Source organism: Rhincodon typus, chromosome 25, assembly GCF_021869965.1.
Source record: "Rhincodon typus isolate 14 chromosome 25, sRhiTyp1.1, whole genome shotgun sequence".
NCBI classification, from domain to species: domain Eukaryota; kingdom Metazoa; phylum Chordata; class Chondrichthyes; order Orectolobiformes; family Rhincodontidae; genus Rhincodon; species Rhincodon typus.
Genome location: NC_063356.1, coordinates 44,071,846 through 44,097,519, shown reverse-complemented (window position 1 = coordinate 44,097,519; position 25,674 = coordinate 44,071,846). Strand labels below are relative to the sequence as shown.

The 25,674-nt window shown below is 41.9% G+C and overlaps 1 protein-coding gene across 2 annotated transcripts in view; it reads right to left on the bottom strand.

Moving 5' to 3' along the window:
* Nucleotides 1-25,674, bottom strand: part of kdm5ba (lysine (K)-specific demethylase 5Ba) — a 174,395-nt gene that overhangs the window by 51,845 nt on the left and 96,876 nt on the right. For both annotated transcript variants that reach the window (XM_048611957.1, XM_048611958.1), the window contains exons 15-19: nucleotides 14,732-14,913; nucleotides 6,701-6,825; nucleotides 3,153-3,303; nucleotides 1,307-1,421; nucleotides 742-1,097 (exon numbers count right to left, since the gene is read on the bottom strand). In XM_048611957.1, coding sequence (XP_048467914.1) covers nucleotides 742-1,097; nucleotides 1,307-1,421; nucleotides 3,153-3,303; nucleotides 6,701-6,825; nucleotides 14,732-14,913 — 929 coding nt within the window. The remainder of the gene's footprint in view (nucleotides 1-741; nucleotides 1,098-1,306; nucleotides 1,422-3,152; nucleotides 3,304-6,700; nucleotides 6,826-14,731; nucleotides 14,914-25,674) is intronic.

Genomic DNA, 25,674 nt, shown 5'->3' with positions numbered 1-25,674 from the left:
AAACGGCAGTTGTAAATATGCTGAAACTGGGTTAATTGTCCTAGGTAACTAATTTCCTTATGCAGCCAGCAATCACAAAAAGATTGGCATTATATCAAATTACTGATCTATTTATAGGCTTTCAAACTTGTTGAAGCAAATCTGTCACTGGACAGTTAGCAACTGGATAATTCTTTGTATCGAAGACTTAGACAAATGTATTCTAGAAATTAGTTTAAAATACAAGAGAAAACGTTTGTAAAGTAAAGTAAATTGAGGGCAGCATGGTGGCTCAGTGGTTAGCACCGTAGCCTCACAGCGCCAGGGACTCTGGTTCGATTCCAGCCTCGGGCAACTGTCTGTGCGGAGTTGCACCTTCTCCCCGTGTCTGCGTGGGTTTCCTCCGGGTGTTCCAGTTTCCTCCCACAGTCCAAAGATGTGCAGGCTAGGTGGATTGGCCATGCTAAATTGCCCGTAGTGCTCAGGGGTGTGTGGGTTATAAGGGGATGGGTCTGGGTGGGATGCTCCAAGGATCAATGTGGTCTTGTTGGGCCAAAGGGCCTATTTCCACACTGTAGGGATTCTATGATACTATTTTGCAAGCTACACAGTTCACAAAAGGATAAAATACTCAGCCAACTTTGTTGCAGTAAATTCGCTACAAATTGTGGATTCTTTACAGGATGGAGGCATCTGCTTAACCTTGGACTTTGCGTATATAAATGTGCATGTGCCAAGTATGATGCAGTAATAACCACTGACCTGGTCTTCAGCAAATTGTGAGCTTTCTCTTCCAACTGTTCAGAGACCGTGAGGAGTTCCTGCAGCTGAGCCATGGCCCTCTCTACAGCTTGATGAGGCACCAAACCTACACCAGAGTCAATCAGCCGTCTCATTTCATCCAAACTGAATGAATCAGACGTAGCATGAGCCAACTGCACTTCATCTAGCCACCGTGCTTGCTCTAAACGTTCTCGAAGATGCTGCAGCTGTGGTAATTCTATGTCAAATCCAAAACTGAGATCCATTAGTTGCTGTAGCTCAGAAGTATTGGGTCTTTCATCAGAAACAGCCTTCTCAGAGCGCTGCTGAAAATCTTCTACAGAATGTAAAAGGTCCTGTGCAGAGAGAGACACAACATTTGTGCTACTTCAGTTAATAAAATCACAGCATAAAATGAAAAGTTTTTTTTAAAACAGAACTTCCATTACAATTGCATAGGTAGTAATTTAATACCCAAAAGTTATATAAACTATCATACGAGCTACAAAATATGAACTTTGCATTTTTTTACTACATATTCAAGAACTCCAAAAGCTACACACACCTTCAGTAAAGGAGCCTGATCAATGACGCAGGGTAGAGCATACAGTTGTTTGACAAATGCTTGAAGCTCTGCAGCAGTCAGTCGGTTTTGGGATTTCCCACCACCAGAACGATATCTGAAACATCATAACATCTAATCTCCCAGAGCAATTACTGCACAAAGAATACATTTCTAATTGTTTAACTTAAGGAACAATAGACGTATAGTAATTTTATCCCATGAAAGTATGATCTTTTTATATTAAAATATTTTATCAGAGCAGTAACTTACAAGAACTGATTTTTTCAAAGTAATTTTTTCTGCTAAAGATACAGCATTAAAAATGACTAGGTATGTTATAACAAGCTACCATGTTACAATATGTTTGCTCCTAATTACTGCATTCATTTGAAAGCTTTTCACGCCACTCTTTCAGAACATTTCCTGATTTCTATCCCCGCCAACGGCCTGAACTAACTGCTATTTGGAAGCCTGGGGCACAAAGCAAAGTATTCAGAAGTGAAGAGAACTAGACCAGATCTAAAGAAAAAGTTAGTGATTGAGTAACAGTCATTTCTTATGGAACCCCAAAGTGGAAACTGTTGGGATCCAGGACGTAATCAGCATCACAATAAGTTCGAAGCATGGAAACAAAAAATGGACAAATGGAACTAAAACATTTTAAGTTGTGCAGAAAATGCAAAAACCCCGATTCTCCACAGCCTCACTCAATGGAATGTTTGAAATGCTGGAGAATTAAAACAATAAAAATAAATTCCAACACTCAAAACATAATCAGGTGGATTTGAGGAGGATTTTCAAGACCACTAGAAATATAAAGGAGTTTAGGGAGGGATTAAAAATGGCCAAAGACAAACTCTTACAGCGAACCGAAAGAGGAGGAGGAATGGAATTTACAAGATGTAAGAACACGAAGAAAGTAGATGGTGAGTTCCAGGGCTGTTGGAAATTAGAGACAGCTGCCATGAAGAAATCTAAAAGCAAGCATCATCTTAGATTTCAGGTTTTGCAGAAGACATTGGGAACAGACACAGGTCAAAAGATGGGTGAGTGGGAGTTCAGGCAGAATAAGGTAGAACACAGAGTATTTAACACTGGGGCTTGAGTTAGTCTTAATTGAATATTTAAGAACAGTGAAAAACTGTAAATTATTCTTATTCAAATAAAAACACAAATCCCTAACGTTTTTTATTGGGGTGAATAAATGTGTGTGGGTGTTAAGAGACAGCTCTGAAACAATTAAAATCTGACTTGATTAAGGTGTGTTGGTTATCATGACAAGTCATCTTTCAGACGGAAGTGTCGCTATTTTGAGACTTCTGCATCTGGTAATCTGCAGAGGTTGTTTAGTGCTAGAAAATACTTAAAACCACAACATGCCCACTGATAAATGTCCATCAACAATTATCACTCTCTTAAAGGTGCAATGCTCCATTATTTCAAATTTAGGCTGAATCAATTCATGGTGGGATAACACAAGTTTCTTATAAAATAATTTGGGTGTTCTCATATCAATTCTTAACATACAAATGCAGTGCAAAAACTAGCAGCCAACGGATCGTGCAATTCAGATATCAGTGAACAAAAATGGAAAGCAACACAAAGATGCTTTTGATAATTAAGGCACCACTTCTCTATAAAAGGATAGTGCATTTGGCCTAGAGTATGCATGTCCCTGGAAGGACAGACTACTGACAGCAGGCAACAGAATTGAATAGGATGCTTCCTCCAAATAGACTTTGCTCACATTAACATGAAAACAAGAAAATGAGCTGGAAGTGAAAACAATTCCCACTCAGGACTACTCACCCCTTAATATGCAAGTAAAATATTCAATTTTACGCACCTGGTTTGTCGTTTGTTATTAAGTAGTTGCTGGGCAACAGAGGCACACTTTTCTGCTTCTACAATAGCTTCCCTCAGCTGTTTCAACAAATCATTTTCTGGAAACTTTTTCTTCTCTGCTTCCTCTACCATTGATTTGAAATCAGAGAGGCCTGATATGACGGAAATGATAAAGTCAAATTAATAATAAAAAGATTATTTTAAAAAAACGGTGTTTTGAAAATTAGAAATCACAATTTTCCCTACTTTGAGAAAAGGCTCAGTGATTGTTGATCATTAATATTAAAGTTATATAAAAACAATTCACAGGCACTGTACTCAAAAAATGCTCAAATGTAAAGACTAGTTCAGAAATTTCAAAAGGATCTGAAGTTACAAATTATTTTTCAACTTGAAGTATCACAAACTTTGGCACACAATGCATAAGCAGCAACAAGCAATAAAACTCTATCCTTTTGCAACAGTCTCAGTCTCAACAGGCCTTTAGGTCAGCACACTAAAACCCTTTTTATTTTACACACAATCTTAATTTTATCAATGCTGTAGGTTTTGCATTTTTAAGAAGTTGTGTATTTTCTTTCATTAGTGTGAAGTGTTTTTAAAAAAAGGAACAAGTGACATTGTTTTCCTGAAATATTGTGCACCCACCTATACTTACTCCCCAACCTTCATCACTTTGCAACCTTATCTTTGTCACGAAGACTAAATTTAAACCACGACTTCTATTTGTGTCACTTGTTCTACACCTTTTTGAGAATGCTATGTGCTACGTGCTTTCAGATAGAGAGCCTTTAATTTGCTATTCCTGCACTAACCTTATTCACAGAGGCACACTCTGACCCTTCCTATTACATTCTGCTGGTCTTTATCCACATCACTACACTATGTCATTGCCTTGATTTTTTACTCTGAACTTCTAAACCTCCCTTCACCTGAAGCCTCTCCCCTGCCCCAATATTCTACAGCCCATCATATAATTCGCCACGACACTAGTGTCAGCCAGTTTTAGTTGGAGCCCAACCTAACAGAATCCAACCTAAACTAATAGCTCACTCCTCCCAGAGTACTGATGCCAGTGCTCCATGAATCAGAATCTTTTCTTGCCAAAGTACTTTTTGCACTTTACTTTAAATACCATTAACGTGCTGACATCTTGCCAATTAGTGTATGGCTCACCAAAAAAAAATCCAGATAATTATCTTTGATGTTTCATTCTAATTGGACCCTAACTTATCAAAATATTAGCAAATTGTTGGCTCCCATGTGGAACGCCCTCACCAAATTCCTCTCCTGGAAGATATTCCACAACTTTGGCACAGGGCAGAGTTTTCAAGTATGCAGAGAATGGTACCTATTCCCCTGGCTTAACTATCTGCTTTCACTATCACACACTGCCCCACATGAATTGAAAATTGCACCATGGTTACTTCTCAAATTTGTAATCCTGTAGACCTACTCCTCACTGCACAGAGAGGAGCCAACACATATCTGGTGGACAAAGTCAGAGATGAATCTCCTCCATCACTACATGTCGATTTCTCATAAGTGCCTGGCTTAGTCATTCGAGTGTCTCCAAACAACTCAATTCCTGGCTAATCTGGGAGGGGTGACTGTCTCCTGGAACAAAGCAGATTCAACTGTGCCCCTTCCTGATGCCCAGAATGTCTGCAGTTCAGAATCCAGCTCAGCAAACTACAGACATTTACTGCAGATAGGACTGCCCAGGATGCTACTGGATTCCTCAGATTTCAATATACAACAGACATACCAACAACAATCTCTACCATATCTGTCTAATATAATTTAATTAGTCAACTAATTAACAACTTGCAGGGCTAAACTAATAAAAAAGTTTGAGATAACAAGGTGTAGAGCTGGATGAACACAGCAGGCCAAGCAGCGTCATAGGAGCAGGAAGGCTGACATTTCGGGCCTAGATGAAGGGTCTAGGCACGAAACATCAGCCTTCCTGCTCCTATGATGCTGCTTGGCCTGCCATGTTCATCCAGCTCTACACCTTGTTATCTCAGATTCTCCAGCATCTGCAGTTCCTACTATCTCTAATAAAAGTTTGTACTCTTTTGGCTTGGAGACAGAAGAATGAGACTCAATAGCTATGGAGATTGAAGACTCAGGAAAAAAAAAGGGACACTTCTTTCGTCACTGCACAAAATTCCTAACTTTGCAACTGGTCGACATCACACTCAGACTTAGTCTCTTCCCTTTGCATTCCCTTATACTGTGTAGGTTACAAACTCAGTATAGTTCTATATATAATTAATGACTCACTCCCAAGATCCAATGCTAACCCAGCTTTCTGTTCTGAGCAATAGCTATTCAAGACAATCACTTTCAGGTGATAGACAGATAATTGCCAGAGTTAAGCAGTTCTTTTTTTTAAAACTAGGCTGAACTAGCCTGTAGTTGAAAATTCTACGTCGGGAGTTCTTGAAGGTGAACCTAGGAAAATACACAAGTCACATTTTGTGAGCATTCTAAGTAGTGATTTTGTCTTCTTCGAACAACAAAAGGCAACAAACAAGTTATAAAGACAGGGCAGTCACAACAAGTATCAAACATTTAATCCTTTCCCATATGATAGAAAGTGATAGAGATCTGCAATCAGGCTGCACAGCCACATTATAATGAACAACAGATGATTATGCATGGATGGCGAGTTCAAGTACAATCACGATTTATTTCGACAAAACAGAGCTACCACAAAATAGGCTAAACGAATGCACAGCTCCACAAAGACAAGATAAAAACAAAAAAAAAGCATGCTTTTAAAAGAAGCATCACACCGAGTCCTGCGCACTGCACCCAGCTAGCACCCCCAGGGATGAATCATTTCAATTATGTAGGAATACTGGAGAAAATTAAAACCTTCCATGTTTTGCAGAAAGCGGTTCAGAGAAGAATATTCAAAACCATGAAGGGTCGACAATGCAGTTCCATTGGTGGAAGAATAGAGAACAAGAGGGCACAGGATTTAAGGTAATTGGCAAAATAAGCGATGGCAGCAGGGAAGAAAACTTTTTCACACTACAGGTATTTAGGAATGCACTGCCTAAGTCTGTAGAGGAGACAGGCCAAGTGAGGCTTTGTTGAAAATTAACCAGATCATTAGCTGAAAAAAAAAACAGGCTACACCGTAAATGCAGGGGTAGAAGGCTATGTGAAATACTCCTTCTGAAGACCAGCAGAGACATGATAGGCTGCATGGTCTCATTCTGTGCTGTATTCATTTTATGATTCTAACGATTTTTCATCCCATTTACCCTTGCACGACAATAATACTTTTCTTCTCATCCTTTCCCAAATCCTGCAATGTAACTGAAAAGCATCTTGCCCAACCAGTATTTACTCTTCGTGCAATCTTAAGCACCATTCATTTGAGCGTTTCCACCTCTGCTTGGAAATAGCTTATATTCCACTTGGCTGCTTCATCCCAATTGTTAAGATGGCAAATTTTGCATTTAACATTTTGCCTGTACACCACAAAGCACTGTGCCAATGGAATAATCCATAAAGAATTTCTATGCTTACTCTTCTTTTCATTATCTTTCGCTTCCAGGGCGTCAGTCACTTTGGAAGACCATTCATCATACGTTGCTACATGCAATTTCAATGCACTTAGAATCGGATAGAGATCATCCAAAGCATAGCGATACCTGAATCAGAAGAGATAGGTTGAACTAGTCAAACATACTATGAACATGAAAGGAAGTGAAAATACTTCAAAATGTACACAGAACTCGTGTTCAGAAATTACCCCAGATAATTGCACAGATATTTTTCAGTAGCTATGTTTCTGTAATATAGATACATTGTTGTGAGACCATAAGGTAAAGGAGCAGAATTAGGTCATTCGGCCTCTGAGTTTGCTCGGCCATTCGATCATAGCTGATGTTTCTCAACCCTATTCTGTTGCCTTCCCTGTAACCTCTGATCCCCTTACTAAGCAAGAACCTATTTCTATCTTAAATACACTCGGATGACTTTGCCACGGAAGATTGAGGCCACGAGTTCCATAGATTCACCACCCTCTGGTTTCAGAGATTCCTCCTCGTCTCCGTTCCAAAAGGTTGTTCCTTCACACTCAAGCTGTGGCCTTGGGTTCTGGTCTGTCCTACTAGAAACATCACTTCCACATTGACTCCATCCAGGCCTCACAGCATGCTGTAAGTTTAAATCAGATCCCACCCACCTCCATCCTTCTAAACTCCATCAAATACAGACCCAGAGTCCTCAACTGCTCTTCATACAAGCCCTTCATCCCTGGAAACATCCTTGTAAGCCTCTTCTGGACCCCCCTACAACGACAGCACGTCCTTCTTCATATGCTCAACTGCCCAACTGCTCTCAACATTCCAAATGCAGTCTGATATCAGACCCTTATACACCCTCAGCGGTGCATCCCTGTTCTTGCACTTTAGTCCTCTCAAAATGAATGCTAACATTGCACTTGCCTTCCCAACTGCCAGCTGAACCCAAGTTAATCATCCTGAACTAGGACTCCTCGGATTCAGAAATCCTAACCCTATTGCAAAATCACAGACTTCTGTTGCCTTTCCTCATTTAAAACATAGTCTACACCACTATTCTTCCGACCAAAGCGCATAAGCTCTCACTTTCCCATATGTATCCCAGATGCCACTATTTTACCCACTCTCCTTGCCTGTCCAAGTCCTCCTGCAGCCTCCCAGCCTCCTGAATGCTACCTGCCTTTCCACTGATCTGTGTGTCATCTGCAAACTTAGCAACAATGCCCCCGGTTCCTTCATCCAGATGTTAATGTATAATGTAAATAGTTGTGGTCTCAACACCTGCAAATAGGTTAGGAACCCCTGTGGACCTCCAATAGTCACCAACTAGCATTCTGAAAAAGACCCCTTTATCCCCATTCTCCGCCTTCTGCACTGTCAGCCATACTCTATCCATGCCAGTACCTTACCCCTAACAACAAGGGCTGTTATGTTATTTAGCAGTCTCCTCAGCGGTACCTTGTTGAAGGCCTGCGTGAAATCCAAATAGATCACATGCACTGGCTCTCCTTTATCTAAATTGCTCATTACTGCCTCATAAAATTCTTAACACATTAGTCAGGTATGACCTAACCCGACGAAGTCATACTGACACACCCCTATTTTGCCATCTACTTCCACGGACTGTGCAATCTTATCCTCTAAAGACTCTAAAATCTGAGGTCAAGCTAACTGGCCTAGAATTTCTCATCTTCTGCCTATAGCTCCAATCCTCCAATCTTAGCAACAGCCTCGTAAATCTTTTCTGAACCCTTTCTCATTTCACAACATCTTTCCTATGCAGGAAGACCAGAAACGAATGCAGTATTCCAAAAGTGGCCTCACCAATGGCTATCAATGTCCTGTACAACAACAACATGACATCCCAATTCGTATACTCAATACACTGACCATTGAAGGGAAGTGTACCAAACGCTTCATTCACCCTATCAACCTACGACTCCACTTTCAAGGATCTTTTTGTTCGGCAACACTCCCCACGACCCTATGATACAAGTCCTGCCCTGATTTGCCTTATCAAAATGCAACAGCTCATATTTATCTAAGTTAAACTATCTGTCACTCCTCAGCCCATTGGCCCATTCAATCAAGAACAAAGGACAAAGGACAAAGAATGAAGAACGAAGAAAATTACAGCACAGGAACAGCCCCTTCGGTCCTCCAAGCCTGCGCCGATCTAGATCCTCTATCTAAACCTGTCGCCTATTTTCCAAGGATCTGTATCCCTCTGCTCCCTGCCCATTCATGTATCTGTCTAGATACATCTTAAATAACGCTATCATGGCTGCCTCTCTCACCTCTGCTGGCAACACGTTCCAGGCACCCACCACCCTCTGCGTAAAGAACTTTCCACGCAAGGTTTTGTTATACAATGAGAACCTTCTTCACTGTCCACTACACCAAGGTTGATATCATCTGCAAACTTACTGAACATATCTCATATCCACATTCAGATCATTTATATAAAATGACAAAAAGTAGTGGACCTAGCACCGATGCTTGCAGCACACCACTGGTCACGGGACTCCAGCCTGAATAACAACCCTCCATCTCCTACCTTCAAGCCAATCTTGTATCCAATTAGCTAGCCCCCACACCTTGCTAACCAGTCTACTGTGTGGAACCTCAAACACCATTATAGAGACAACATGCACTGCTCCGCCTTCATCAATCTCCTTTGTCACCTCTTCAAAAAACTCGAGTTAGTGAATTTTATGTAAATTTGGTCATGTTATCATTTTGAATTGCTAAGCTGGTAACAACTGCTACGCAGGAGAATTATTTGCAAGTCAGCAGCATTCTCTCATCTACACAAGATAATAGATTTGCAGCAAATTAGTGATAATTTGCTGATGGCTGAAGAAACAAGTATGCAAAGGCAGGTTCTGCCACAAAGCCTTATATGAAGGTTTCAAGGATCAGTGAGTTGCTGCTTTCAGTGATGATACCAGTTTTCAATCTGCTGTACCCATTTTCCAGTGTCAAAGTGTGAAAGTTCATGGTTCCGGCTGTCAAGTCACGCTCAAAAGAATTAAAGCTAAGCATTCCCATCCTACAAGTTAGCTGACTCCAACTACCTCGCCGTACAGCAAATCCTTTTATTATTCCCTTTTACTAATGTACCCAAGCTAGTAAAATCGCCTCTGCAATGTTTGCTAGCCTCATTTCAGCAGGATGGTATACGACTAGTATAGTATAGGGACTCCAAAAGATTTTTTGTTACACATTTTAAAAGGTAGTCAAGTTTTACATTGGCACACTGCTACAGTTGTCACATCGCACTACGACAGTGCGATGGAAATCAAACATCTCAAATGTTCCTATTTCTAAAGTCGTGACAGATGTTAAAATTCAATGTAACTATCACGAATCCTAACTTGCCTCTGAATTACTGCTACCCAGGATAAATGCAAACCATACCAGGTTTCTTCAGCAACAGTTTAAAAAATACACCATCTATTGCACTAGTCATCTTTAACAAGCATAGTAAGAAAACAGGATTTATAATTTCTTATTCATCTTGAATCTATCCATCCTTTTTAAAACTCTGACACATACACAAAGCAAAAACAGACAAAACACAATTATGAATGGAGGAGAAAGGTCAGAAGATCACAAGATCACAATTATGTATCACCAGTCCAAAATCTGGGTTGGTTTCACAATACTCAATTCTTCAATGATGCTCAAATGTTATCTGCACAGTGATATCAGTTTGTAAGTCAGCAGCAGCTGGGTCTCTCATTGTCTTTGGGTTTTAGAATATTTTTCTCATTGTTTTCAAATAATTTTTCTGCTGTTCTAATGAAAAATTGCAGAGAACAACTCTACAGAGAAACAGGTGAGAGAAAGAGCAATGCTGCTAACTTAAGTAGTCTCCTGGCTTCTATTTACACCCCTTCCAAAGTATATGTTAAGACTACAATGTGACTAATCAGAAGCTTGTTGCTATGCTGTGCTTTCCATAAGAAATGATGCCACATTGTCTGGACTCAATGATCCAAAAAAAAACATTGTTTCGTTAGCACCAGTCAGATTCACTCGTTTTACCAAAGCTGCAAATTTAAAATGGAGAGAATACAAGGAATGTCCAATTTTCTCATTTTCAGCCCCTAGTCCAAAGTAAAAAGGATGCAGTTTCTTAGATCATCATTCAATACATATATCTGGCACACAATCTTGAAAAAAAAACTTTACAAAGTCTAGAAGAATACTCTGAAGACAAGAGGTAGCACCACTGACTAAAATAATGGAGAGTTTTGTTCTACTATCTGGAATTACTACACGTTTTATAGAAACATAGAAGATAGGAGCAGGAGGCGGCCATTCGGCCCTTCAAGCCTGCTCCACCATTCTTCACAATCACGGTTGATCGTCCAACTCAATAGCCTAATCCTGCTTTCTCCCCGTAACCTTTGATCTCATTCGTCCCAAGTGCTACATCTAGTCGCCTCTTGAATACATTCAATGTTTTGGCATCAACTACTTCCTGTGGTAATGAATTCCACAGGCTCATCACTCTTTGGGTGAAGAAATGTCTCATCATTTCCGTCCTAAACTGTCTACCCCAAATCCTCTGAATCTGGACACATCCACCATTGAGAACATCCTCCTTGCATCTACCCTGTCTAGTCCTGCGAGAATTTTGCTCTCTATGTGATACCCCCCTCATTTGTCTGAATACAAGCGAGGAAACAATCCCAACCTAGTCAATCTCTCCTCACACATCTGACCCGCTATCCCTGGAATCAGCCTGGTAAACCTTCATTGCACTCCCTCAAGAGCAAGAGCATCCTTCCTCAAAAACGGATACCAAAATTGCGCACAATATTCCAGGTATGGTCTCACCAAGGTCCTGTACAACTGCAACAACACTGCCTGCTGCACCTGCACACTTACCTTCAGAGACTGGTGGACAAGGACACCCAGGTCCCACTGCACACTCCCCTCTCCTAATTTACCGCCATTCAGGTAGTAATCTGCCTTCTTGTTTTTGCTTCCAAAGTGAATAACCTCACAATTATCCAAATTATACTGCATCTGCCATTGATTTGCCCACTCACCCAACCTGTCCAGATCATGCTTAAGGATCTCTGCATCCTCGTCACAGTTCACGCTCCCACCCAACTTGGTATCACGTGCAAACATGGAGGTTACATTTTGTTCCCTCATCCAAATCATTAATATATATTGTGAATAGCTGGCATCCCAGCACCAGTCCTTGTGGCACCCCACACTAGTTACTGCCTGCCAATTTGAAAAGGACCCATTAATTCCTCCTCTTTGTTTCCTCTCTGCCAACCAGTTTCCTATCTATCTCAATACACATCCCCCAATCCTATGTGCTTTAATCTTGCACATTAATCTCATGTGGGATTTTGTCAAACGCTTTCTGAAAGTCCAAATATACTACATCGACTGGCTTCCCCTTGTCAACTCTACCAGTTACATGTTCATTGAATTCCAGCAGATTTTTCAAGCATGATTTCTCCTTCATAAATCCATGCTGACTCTGTCTGATCTTGCCACTGCTTTCTAAATGCTCTGCTATAAAATCCTCAATAATGAATTTGAGAATTTGCTCCACTACCGATATTAGGCTCACCGGTCTATAATTCTGTTTTCTCTCCACGTCCCTTTTTGAATATTGGAGTGATATTAGCCACCCTCCAACCTGCATGGACTGCACCAATACATCCACTATTTCTACAGCCACTTTTAATCTACATCCCATAGTAGTTATCAGGCCCTGGGGATTTATTGGCCTTTAATCCCGACAACTTTCCCAGCACCATTTCTCTACTAATATTGATCTCCCTCAGTTCTTCCCTCTCACTAAATCCTGCATCCTCCAATAATTCTGGTATCTGATTTGTGCCCTCTTTACAAAAAGACAGGACTAAAGTATGTATTCAGTTCCTCAGCCATTTCTTTGTCCCCTATTATGCATTCCTCCCTGTTTCTGTCTGTAGGGGAACTACATTTGTCTTTACCAATCTCTTGCTCTTCACGTACCTATAGAAACTCTGAGCACCAATCTTTATTTTCCCTTCAAGCTTACTTTTGTACTCTTATTTTCCCCTTCTTGATCAATCCCTTGGTCCCTCGTTGCTGAATTCTAAACTGCTCCCAATCTTCAGATTTATTACTTTTCTTTGCCAATCTGTATGCTTCTTCCTTGGATTGGATACTCTCTTTTATTTCCTTTGTAAGCCATGGATTGGCCCCCTTACCCATTTTGCTTTTGCGACAGACTGGAATAAACAGTTATTGCAGTTCCCCCATGCATTCCTTGAATGTTTGCCATTGCCTATCCACTATCATTCCTTTAAGCAACTTTCCCCAATCTATCAAGGCCAACTCACGCCTCATGTCCTCATAGCTTGCTTTATTTAGGTTCAGCACCCTAGTCTCCGAATCAACAACCTCACTCTCCACCTTGATAAAAAAAAAATTCTATCATGTTACAGTCACTCTTACCCAAGGGGTCTCAGACAGTTAAAGTGGCAGTCGTTCCCTGCTCATTCAACAGCACCTAGTCCAAGATGGCCTGCTCTCTAGTTGGTTCCTCCACGTTGGTCAAGAAAACCAACCCGTATACACTCCGGGAATTCCTCCTCTACAGCATTGTGGCTAATTTGATTTGCCCAATCTATGTGCAGATTAAAATCACTCATTATCACAGATATTCCCTTATCACATGCATCTCTAATTTCCTGTTTAATGCCATTCTAGACATCACCACTGCAGTTTGGGGGTCGAAATGTGACACCCACTAACGTTTTCTCCCCCTTGGTATTTCTCAACTCTACCCATTCAGACTCCACATTGTCAGAGCTAGTTTCCTTTCTCACTATTGTGTTAATTTCCTCTTTAACCAGCTATGTTGCTCCGCCACCTTTTCCTTTTTGCCGGCCATTCCTAAATACTTAATACCCTGGAACATTCAGTTCCCATCCCCGGTCACTTTGCAGCCATGTCTCCATAATCCTAATTATATCATATCCGTTTACATCTATGGGCACAATTAGTTCATCCACTTTATTGCAGATGCTCCATGCGTTAAGGCACAAAGTCTTCAAACTTGTCCTTTTGAAAGTGCTTGCCACCTCATTTTTCCGAATAGCCCTGTTTGAATCTTGCCCTTGGTTTCTCATCCTACCTGTTCTCTCACTCCCTTTTCTAGTTTTTGTTTTAGTCCTTGCTGCCTTCTTCTCTGACTCTTTACATAGGTTCCCATCTCCCAGCATATTAGTTTAAACCCTCTCCAACTACTCTAGCAAACACTAGCCCAGGACATCAGTCCTATGTCGTGCCCAGGTGTAACCTGTCCGACTTGTATAGGTTCCACTTCCCCCAGAACCAGTCCCAATGCCCCAGGAATCTGAAACCCTATGCCGACACCATCTTTGCAGCCATCCGGTATATCCTGTCATTTCTCCTCTGACTAGCACGTGGGACTGGTAGTAATCCTGAGATCACTACCTTTGGAGGTCCGATTTCTTAACTTTCTTCCTAGCTCCCTGTATTCTGCCTTTAGGACCTCATCCCTTTGTTTTTTAACCTTTGCCATTTACACCGATGTGTACCACGACCACTGGCTGTTCGCCCTCGCCCTTCAGAATGTCCTATACCTGCTCGGAGACATCCTTGACCCTAGCACCAGGAAGAATGACTGAAAAACCTTTGGGACATCCTAAACCCCCTCACATCCTGGAACATGGAAGCAAAAAGTATTTAGAACTGAACCAAAGAGGAAGAAGAAAAAAAAACCAAAACCGTAACATCCATTAGGTACTGAAATAAGGTGGTAAACCCTTGGAACTACCTTTCACCTGCAGTTACTAATAAGACTTTTCTGGCTTCATGAGGGTATTCGCCTGGCTTATCTCAATGAGAAATAGCTTAATTGTCCATGGTTATAAATCTCATAACAAAGTCTGGAGAATTTATTGATTGCCAAGACTGTCTGTGTACTGCTTAATCAAACAGCAAGGTTCATTCCACACAGGAATATCCTTGCATTATTTACCTTAGATGACATCTGTGTGGTGGACATGAACAAAGTTCTTTAGCATGGTACAGACAAACCAGTTGATTGGATTTACAAATGCACGAGATTGCAGACAAGAAACACGTAGTCTTGCACTTTGCACACTGTCGCTCATCATCAGGCAATAGCTCGAAGTTCTCTCGCACAGATTCAATTACTCCCTAAAATAAGGAAAATAGATTAATTTATATTCAATGAAAATTTATATTCATGACTAATATGATCTTCAGATATTTCTAAAAGAAAATAGAAAAATGGTCCATGTCAACAGTTCAGATTTTACCAAAACACCAGAATAAATCCATCTTGAAATATCTATTTAAAAAAAAAAACAACTTATGAACAGCTTTATATGGACAAGGAAACAAATTAAACAGGTCATCCGAATGTCCCATTCAGTTCGAACTATATACTAATTCATTACATCCTGGCTTCCTACCAAGGAAATGAAATGTATGGTGTTTGCAGAAATGCAATTATCAGACAGACAATTTGAGCCAACAAGGTTCCAAATGTATTAAAAACATTTGTAAAGTATAGCCACCAATTCAACCCCAACCCTGACAAATGCCAGACAATAACTATTCTTAAACTCAAGTTCCACCCAAGATAGTCTTCTGACCATGCATCTACACCATCAATAATATCACATATTTCCACCTCTGTAACACTAGCAGGTTCTGCTAGCTGTGGAAATGCTCATTTGTGCCTTTGATTCCCCAAACCGACCACCTCGAGGCACTCTTTGTTGCCAAACTAGTGTAAACGTTAGCGGTGAAAAGTAGAAAGTGGGCCTGCTCTGCCGAGAGCAAAGCCAATTAGACATGGCCGGGGAGGGTGGGGGGGGGAAATGCAAGAAAGAATGGAGTACAGATGTTATACCCTAAGTTGTGGAACCTCGTATTGATTTCTAGAGGCTGTTAAAGTACCTAAGCACAGCTTGGGTTGAGCTTCATTGGAATACTGAAGGTGGTTTATTGAAATAGCAAGTAACTGGAAGGTTGGGATCATTTCAACTCACAAAAGCAGTCACACAGTCTGCATTTGGTCTCACCAATGTAAAGGAGACTGCGTTGAGAGCACCAAATACAGTGGACTAGATTGAAAGTAGTACAACTGAAATGCTGCATCACCTGAAAAATGTGTTTGGGACTGTTAGCAGGGAGGAAGGCGAAGATGTTCAAGCAACCTCTGGCAACCGAATGGGGAGGCTCCACAGAGGAGTAAGGAAATGTAAGGAGTGATAGAAAATGGACCAGGATTTCAAGGAAGGAACAGTCCCTGGGGAATGCTGCCAGTAGATTGGAGGGGAAGATGTGTTGGATGGTGGTATCCTACTGAAGGTGGCAAAAGATGATCTTTTGAATGCACAGACTTCTTGCAATCTAGTCTACTGGATTTCATGCTCAATGCAGTCTTTTTTACATTAGCAAGATAAAAACAGACCAGATGACTTTACAGTCTCCAGGACTCAATATTGAGTTCCGCAGCTTCAAAGTATAGCCTCTGTACTCCTTTTTCCATACAACCCCAAAATACCACACCCCCTCCCCACCACCCCCCACCCCACTCCCTCTCCCTCTCCTGACTCCCTTGGTTTGTGTCAGGTTGGTTTTGTCCTCAGCAGAGTGGACCCATTTTCTTGCTTTCACACATCTTTTACTCATCTATTTCTCTTTTACCACCATATCACTGGGCTCTTGTGGCACAGTTGCGGTGTCCCTAGCTTTGAGCCAGTAAGCCTGGGTTCAAGTCCCACCTGCTCCAGACACATGTCATAACACTTCAGCACAGTGGCAGTGTCCCTGTTCAGATTCAAGTCTCACCTGCCTTGGAGGCATATCATTAAAAGTCTGATCAGATTGGTTCAAAATACTTAATCAAATGTATACATCAGCTGAATGGTGCAGTGATAACCCATACCATGGAGGTTGACGGATCAAAACCACCCTCTGTCTTTATATTATAAATCAGAGAAAGAAAGTTGTCACACACAGTAATGTCTGATTTTCTGTAAAATGCTGCAATGGATGTTTCAGCTTTTTTGATTTTGCTGAAAGAGTACTCAAACGTTTACTTCCCCCAACTTTTTGTTGAATTTGGTTGGATATTTATGCACTTGGGTGATTAAATGCATGCAGAAGACCTTGTGGAGCAGAGGCAGAGGTAGAGGCAATGTGCCTACCTCTAGGCCAGAAGGTCAACGTTCAAGATTTACCTGCCCCAAAAGGGTTGAGGGAAGGTAGTGCTGTCGTAGTTATGGCACTGGGCAGTAATCCTAAACACCAGGCCAAAGCTCTGGGGTCAGAGGTTCTAATCCAAACAAAGCAAATGGTGAAATTTGAATTCAGTAAAAATCTGGAACAAAAACAGTAGCCAAATTGTGATCATGCAACGGATGTTAATTATTGTCATGATTCACTGGGTTCGAGCAATAGAAATCAAGCGCCACTATTTCCGAAATGTCACAAAAGTTATAGATGTTTCACAAAAGTACGCAAAGATTTTCCAATTTACCCAAAATCTATAGCCAGGCTGACAAGGCACACAATCCAATTTCTGTATTTAACACTAACTACTATTTACATAGGCTTACAGACTCTAGCTATAGGTAAACAGTTATGAATCATCAGTATATAACTCCACTAATTAAAACTACATTTCCTTATAAACTCCCCTTTACCCACAGATGGGGGAGAGGGAATAAAGATTCGCTTTATGCCAAGGGATTAAGAGGAAAGGAACTCAGCAGTCGTTGTTCACAGTATCTGTTGAGACAATTCTTGCACTGGTCAGAACACTGCTGTTCAGTCTTCTTTCCATGGACTGGCTTTCAAGAAGCACAGGCTGTTCACTTACAAAAGGTCTCTGACTTATTAAAAGTCACAGCTTACAGCAATTGAAGAAATTGACTGCTTTGCTTCATGAAGAGTGAGAATGTGCCCTAGGGTTGCTGGTGGGCTGAACAGCTTCTCTGTACTTTGGTCACAGCTGCAAGCTGCTCGGTTACCCATGAACCGATCACTTTGTTGGCAGCTGAAGGCCTTTGTCATAGATAATGGGTCACTAGTCAGCTTTTTACTGCTAATCAAGCTTCACCTTTACACAATCCCTCAGATCCAGCTTGGTCTGCAAACTCAACTTCAATATCTGTTTGAACAAGCAGTTGTGTAAATGGTGCTTAATATGAATATCAAGTTAGTCGATCTCAAAACATGTAGAAATCCTGCAGCTCTCTTTTTAAAAGAAATTATTTTTCATCTCAGTCCACAATTAAATACACAAAAAAAAAGTCTTCACCTGCCTTGGCTTTCAAAGAATACGCAATGCTATTTCAAAACGCACTTCATTACAAAACATGATAAACAAGGCTTCCATTCATGGACTCAAATCTACCCCAAATCGTAGCATTTCTTAAGTTTTTATCTCAGAGTCATAGGGTCATACAGCAAAGAAACAGGCCCTGCAACCCAACTCGTCCATGCTGACCAGATTTCCTAAAGTGAACTATCCCTCCAAACTTTTCCTGTGTACCTTTCCAAGTGCCTCTTAAATATTTAATTGTACCCGCCTCTACCACTTCCTCTGGCAGCTCTTTCCATATGCACTACGTCCTCTTAAAAAGTTGCCCTCGGGTCCCTTTTAAACCCTTCCCCTCTCACCTTAAACCTATACCCTCTAGTTTTGGACTCCTCCACTCTGGGGAAAATATCTTGATAATTCACCTGATCAATGCCCCAAATGATTTTATGGACCTATTTAAAAGGTCAGCCTTCAGCCTCCTACGCTCCAGGGAAAAAATGTCCCAGCCTATCCAGCGTCTCTTTTTAACTCAAACCCTCCAGTCACAGTAACATCCCTGTAAATCTTTTTTGCATCCTTTCAAGTTTAATAATATCCATCTTACAGCTCTCAGAATCCGCTCTAACAAGTTATCTACCACGGATGCTAGGTTCCATGGTTTTTCCTTGTAGCCTGTCTTAAATAATGGCACAACATTAGCCACCTTCTCATGTTCCAGCACCTCATTCATGGCTGTCGATGATATAAACATCTCCGCTAGGGTCCCCACAATTTCTTCCCAGCTTCCCACAATGCCCTGGGATACAACTGATTAGGTCCGGCAGATTTATCTGCCTTTATGCATTTTAAGATTTTGTGGACTCTTTTCAAGACATTACTATTTATTTTCTAGAGTTTCCTAGCTTCCATATCTTTCTCAAATGGTAAATATTGTTGAGAAGTATTTGTTTAGGATTCACCCATCTCCTGTGGTCCAACACAGATAGCCTCGTTGATCTTTAAGGGGCTCTCCATTAAAGGAGCCTTAAGAGTTCTCCCTTCTCTCCCTAGTTACTCTTTTGCCTTTAATTTACTTGTATAATCTCTTTGGATTCTCCTCTACACTATCCGTCAAAACTCTCATGTCCCCTCTTTGCCCTCATTTCCCTCTAAAGTGTACTCCTACATCCCCTATACTCCTCATGGGATTCACTTGATCCCAGCTGTCTATACCTCACATATATCTCTCTTGTTTTCTTGACCAAAGCCTCAATATCTCTAAGTCATCCAGTGTTCCGTACTCCTGCCAGCCTTGCCCTTCACGTTACTAGGAACATGCTGGCCCTGAACCCTCAATCTTGTTTTTGAAAGCCTCTCGCTTGCCAGACATCTGTTTATTTGGGAACAGCCTCCCCCCCATCAACTTTTGGAAATTCTTGTCTATACCATCAAAACTGACCTTGCTCCAATTTAGAACTTTAACTTGTGGCCTATCTTTTTCAATAATGACTTTAAAACTAATTGAATTATGGTCACTGGTCCCAAAGTGCTGCTCACTAACACCTCAGTCATTTACCCTGCCTTATCAATAGGATGTTGAGTTTTGCCCCCCCTCTAAAAGGGCCATCTACACATTGGTTAAGTTTTCTTGAAAATACTAAACAAATTCCTCTCCATCCAAGCCTGTAACACTGTGGCGATCTCAGTCTATGTTTGGGAAGTTAAAATCCCTCCTATTACAACCCTATTATGCTTGCAGCTAACTGCAATCTCCCTACATATTTGCTCAATTTCCTTACGACTATTCAGGGCTTGTGGTACTTATGCTACAATCCCAAAGTGATCACCCCCTTCTTAATTCTCAGTTCCACCATATACCTTCACTAGACAATCCCTCGAGAATATCCTTTCTAAATACAATATACAATACAATATCCTTTTATTGTCATGTGTACTCCAATGTAGAAGTACAATGAAAAACGTTTACGATGTCTGCCTTCTTATGGCGACATCTTAGGTATAAGTACCAAGGTACAATTCTTGGATACAACATTGTAATTAAGCAACTACCTCAATTCCTGAGTTGAAAACAAGTTAAACATAGGAAAACATTAACAGGTTAACATTAGTGTTCTAAGGTAAGGATTGTCCCCTTACACTGGTCTCCATCCAGGGCTCGCTGCCTGAACACTATTCCAGGGCTGCTTCCCATGTGCTGCTGCAGGGCTTCTTCTAAGATAGTAGGAACTGCAGATGCTGCAGAATCTGAGATAACAAGGTGTACAGCTGGATGAACACAGCAGGCCAAGTAGCATCAGAGGAGCAGGAAGGCTGACGTTTCAGACCTAGACCCTTCTAGGCCCGAAACGTCAGGCTTCTTCTAAGAACTGCTCCAGACTTGCAGCCCACATGCTGCTCCAGGGCTCACTGCTTGCGGTGTTCTGGGACTCACCAGGCAGGACTACAGGCCCCAGAGGACATGGCCATGCTGCCTGTGCTCGTTCCGCCGTGGGACTCAGCCCATGGTTTCTCCCAGCCGCCATGGGACTCTGTCTGCTGTGGGACCCGGCCCATGTCCACTCTGCAACTCAACTCTCCAGCAGGGAAGTGGGGGAATGCCATGACGTTTTCCCTAATCAAAAGCGGCACGACAGCTCAGTGGTCAGCTTTACTGCCTCACAGCGCCAGGGACCCAGGTTCCATTCCAGCCTCAAGCAACTATCCGTGCAAACTCCACACATTCTCAGTGTCTGCGTAGGTTTCCACTGTGTGCTCCAGTTTGCTCCCAAAGGCCTAAGATGTGCAAGTTAGGTGGATTAGCCATGCTAAATTACCTATAGTGTTCAGGGATGTGTAGGTTAGATATGTTAACCATGCGAAATGCAGAGTTACAGGGATAGGGTAGGCGGGTGGATCTGGGTGGGATGCTCTTCGGAGGGTTGGTGTCGACTTGTTGGGGTGAATGGTCTGTTTCCACACCATGGGGGTTCTATTAAAAAAAAATGCTACTCCTCCCCCTCTCTTGCTTCCCCTATCGTTCCTAAGGCATTGTTGTCCCAGAACATTGAACTGCCAGTCCTGTCCTGCCCTCAGCCATGTTTCTGTAATTGCTATGATGTCCAGTCCCATGTTGCCATCCATACACTGAGTTCATCTGCCTTACCCGTCAGGCCTCTTGCATTGAAATAGGTGCAGTTTAATTAATCAGTCTTCTCATTCCCTGACTTTCACTTGCCCGTCTTGTCTACTTAACATACTCTAACTTCTACCAGCCTCAAACTTTCTCTCATCTCGTTACTGCTTAGGGTCCCATCCCCCTAAGAGACCAGTTTAAACCTTCCTGAGCAGCTCCAGCAAATCTCTCCATCAGGATAATGGTTCCCCCAACAGTTCAGGTGCAACCCATCCCTCTAGTAGATCAATTCTCCCCAAAAAAGAGATCCCAATGACCCAAAAATCTGAATCACTTACCCCTGCATCAGGTCCTCAGCCACACATTCATCTGCCCAGTCCTCATATTTGGAATAAACAGGTCCTTTTCAGAGTGGCAGGCAGTGATGAGTGGGTTGCCACAGTGCTCAGTGCTGGGACTCCAGCTGTTCACAATATACATTAACAATTTGGACGAAGGAATTAAATGCCATATCTCCAAATCTGCAGACACTAACCGGCAGCGTGTGCGGTGAGGAGGATGCTAAGAGGCTTCAGAGTGACTTGGACAGACTGGTTGAGTGAGCAAATATTTGGCAAATGCAATATAAATGTGCGATTATCCACTCTGGTTGCAAAAACAAGGCGGCAGACTATCTGAATGGTGGCAGTTTAGGGGGTGAGGGGCAACAAGACCTGGGTGTCATTGTGGAACAGTCACTAAAGGTTGGCACGCAGGTGCAGTGGGGGCAAGAGGAAAGCTAACATGCTGGCCTTCAGAGAGCGAGAGAGAGGATGAGAATATCGGATTGTTGCAGTTATACAGGGTCTTGTTGAGGCCACACCATGTATTGTGTGCAGTTTTGGTCGCCTGATCAGAGGAAGGACATTCTTGCTATTCAGTGAGTCCAGCGAAGGTTCACCAGGCTGATTCCTGGAATGGCAGGACTAACATATGAAGAAAGACTGGATCGACTATACTCACTAGAGTTTAGAAGAATGAGGGGAGGGAATCTCAGAAACCTATAAAATCCTATTAGGACAGGACAGGCTAGATGTGAAGAATGTTACCAATGTTGGGGAAATCCAGAACAAGGGTCACAGTCTATGAATAAAGGGTACACCATTCAGGACTGAGTTGAGGAAGAATTTCTTGATTCAGAGAGTTGTGAATCTGTGTAATTCTCTACCACAGGAAGCTGTTGGGGCCAGTTGATTAGATAAAGTCAAGAGGGAGCTGGACGTGGCCCTTGTGACTAAAAGGGATCAAAGGTTATGGACAGAAAGTGGGAATGAGATACTGAGATTGCATGATCAGCCATGAACATATTGAATAGTGATACGAGCTAATACTGCACCTATTTTCTATGCTTCTATTCTCGCTCTCACTAGCACATGACATCAGGGGCAACCAAGAGATTACTACCCATTAGGTTCTACTTTTTTACTGTCCTGCTTAACTCCCTATGTTCACTCTTCAAGACCATATCCCTTTTGCTACCTTTGTCTTTGGTACCAATGCGTACAATGACTTCTGGCTGCTCACACTCTCCTTTGAAAATTTGCTTCTTCCAACATTTTACACTCAGGACAATGCATCTGCAATTAAATTATCTTTACCAGCAATGCGAATAATCTTTGCGTTGACTGGTTACAACAAAAGACATCTGAAGTGTTTCACGTTCTGAGTTTTAAACTTTCAATGAAGGCTAGCGGATTATGATCAGTGAAAAATTATCATTTCCTTGACACCATGTTGAATATGGCTCTTCAACTCGTTGAAGTCTAACAATAATCCCAACATGTTTCTACTTCTATGGTAAAGTGCTTCTTCTAATATCGGTTTGATTCCTTCCCGGCACCCCACCTTCCCACCCCAAGAAGTACTCCACTGTCCCCTCTGTTCTTGACTCATCATCCTGAAACAAGAGTGTTTATCCTGAAATCACTTGAATCAATGCCACTTTGAAAAGTCTAGAGAGAAAAAAAAAAGAAATCAGGGTAGCCAACTGGTTAATTTAAGATGGCCTTCAGCTTCTCAAAGCCCACTTTGCTGTTTCTTTAACAAATGTTAAAATTACAACTATTGTACTGAAATTATACACAAATTTCCAATAAAAGCCATACAACAAAAAAAAAAATGCTGTAACTTTGCATTTAGTTTTCACATTTAGAGCCTTCAATGTCACTATCCTTGTCCAACAATACATCCCAAAAGTTACCTTTGTCTTCCCAAGTTCACTTTTGTCTAAATGTGATTTGATTCATTTTATTGTCCGGTGTACCGAAATACAATGAAAAGCTTTGTTTATGAGCAGTACAGGCAGATCACGGCAAGCAAAGGATGTACAGATCAATAAGAGTTAGAAGCATACAGGTTACACTGCAGGTTATATTGTTTGAAGCTAGAGTCCATTCAACAGACTGATAGCCAGAAAGCAGCTGTTCCTGAACCTGCTTGAGCATGTGTTCAGGCTTCTGCATCTTTTGCTCAACGGAAGAGGTTGTAGGAGGTGGTCGTTACCAAGGGTGAGATGGGTCTTTGATGATGTTGGCCAACTTTCTGCGGTAGCGAGCCATGTAAAGAGTATCCATAGTGTAGTTTCTTACAGTCCTGGGCAGAACAGTTGCCATACCAGGCCGTTATGCACCTGGACTTTCAATGGTGCATCTGTAGAAGTTGGTGAGGGGCCTTAATGTCATGCCAGATTTCCTGAACTGCATGCTTGACTGTCGCATTTACATGGTAAGTCCAGGACAGGTCGTCGGTTATCATCACTGAGGAACTTGATGCTCTTCACTCTCTCAACCTCCGTTCCGTTGATGTAGAGGGGGACATGTTCTCCTCCTTTCTTTCTGAAGTCGATGATCAATTCTTTAGTTTTGCTGATGTTGAGAGACAGATCGTTTTCATTGCACCACATCACCAAGCCCTCTCTCCATTCTGTATTTTGACTCATCATTGTCAGATATCCGTCCCACTACAGTGGTGTCGTCAGCGAACTTTTAGATGGCGTTGGTTTGGAATTTGGCAAAACAGTTGTACGTGTAGAGGGAGTACAGTAGAAGGCTGAGGATGCATCCTTGGGGAGCTCCAGTGTTGAGCGTTATTGTGGAGGAGGTGCAGTTACCTATCCTCACTGATTGCGGCCTACGGGTCAGAAAGCCGAGGATCCAACTGCAGAGGGTGGAGCCGAGACCAAGGTCTCACAGTTTTAAGATCAGTCTGGAGGGGACTATGCTGTTGAAGGTGGAGCTGTAGTCAATGAGGAGTCTGACACAGGTGTCTTTGTTGTCCAGATGTTCCAGGGATGAGTCCAGAGCTATGGATATGGCATCCTCTGTGGATCCATTATGTCGGTTGGCAAACTAGGGGTTTCAGGCAGGTTGGGAGACTGGAGTTGATGTGGGCCATGACCAGCCTCTTGAAGCATTTCACGAATTTTGAAGTCAGAAGTATTGGGCAGTAGTCATTAAGGCACACTGCATGTATTTTCCTGGGTACGGAGATGATGGTGGTCTTCTCAAAACAGATGGGGACTTCGGCTTGTAGGAGGGAGAAGTTGAATACTCCCACCAGTTGGTCAGCACAGGATCGGAGTGCTCGGCCAGGGCCACTGTGTCTTACTAAACAAGCATGTATTACTAAGCCAACCAACTCTAACTGCTTAAACCAGCTTTCACATGCTCTTCCCACCTGTTGCTATATTACAACATCGAAATAAACAAGAGTTATTAACTCTCGCTACAGCTTGATTTGTAACTCAGACTGCAGCTATGGCATTTAACCCTAATTCCATCACTTGATATCGGTATAAACCATTTGATCCAACAAAAGCAGAAATTTCTTCCACCCTTGATGCCAAAGGCAGTTGCCAGTATCCCTTCAATAGATCAATCAACCCTGTCAATGCAGAATTCCAAGCCAATTTCAGAATAAACACTACTGATGAACTTCAGCTGCTTTAACTAGATTTAAGTAAGCAGTTTTCCAACGTGTACTGAATTGCTGTTTCCACCTGAGCTCGTTTTTTGGGCTCAACCAATAAAAAGATGTTGCTTGATCAGTACTGGGGCTGTACATCACATCATATTTAGCAAATGTAGTACAACCAGGTGTCTATTCAGATTACCTTATACTTGACAAATGTTCTCACAAGATCCTCCCCATTGTCCTTCCTCAAAATAAGAGCAGCATCTAATACTCTCAATATATCTATAATTACCTGTATTTGTGATACAACTGATCCTCCTTCCTTTGATTAGGAATATGCATCAGCTAAGTCACTTTACTAACCCTCCTAACAACTTTTTATGGATCAATGAATTTCACTTTCAGGAGTCCACCTTGCCAAGGCAACAGTATTAATAACTCACCTCCGGCATGAAACATTTTAACTGCATAAAGGCGGATAAACCCACGGGACCTGATCAGGTGTACCCTGTAACTTTGTGGGAAGTGATTATTGGGGTCCTTGCTGAGATATTTG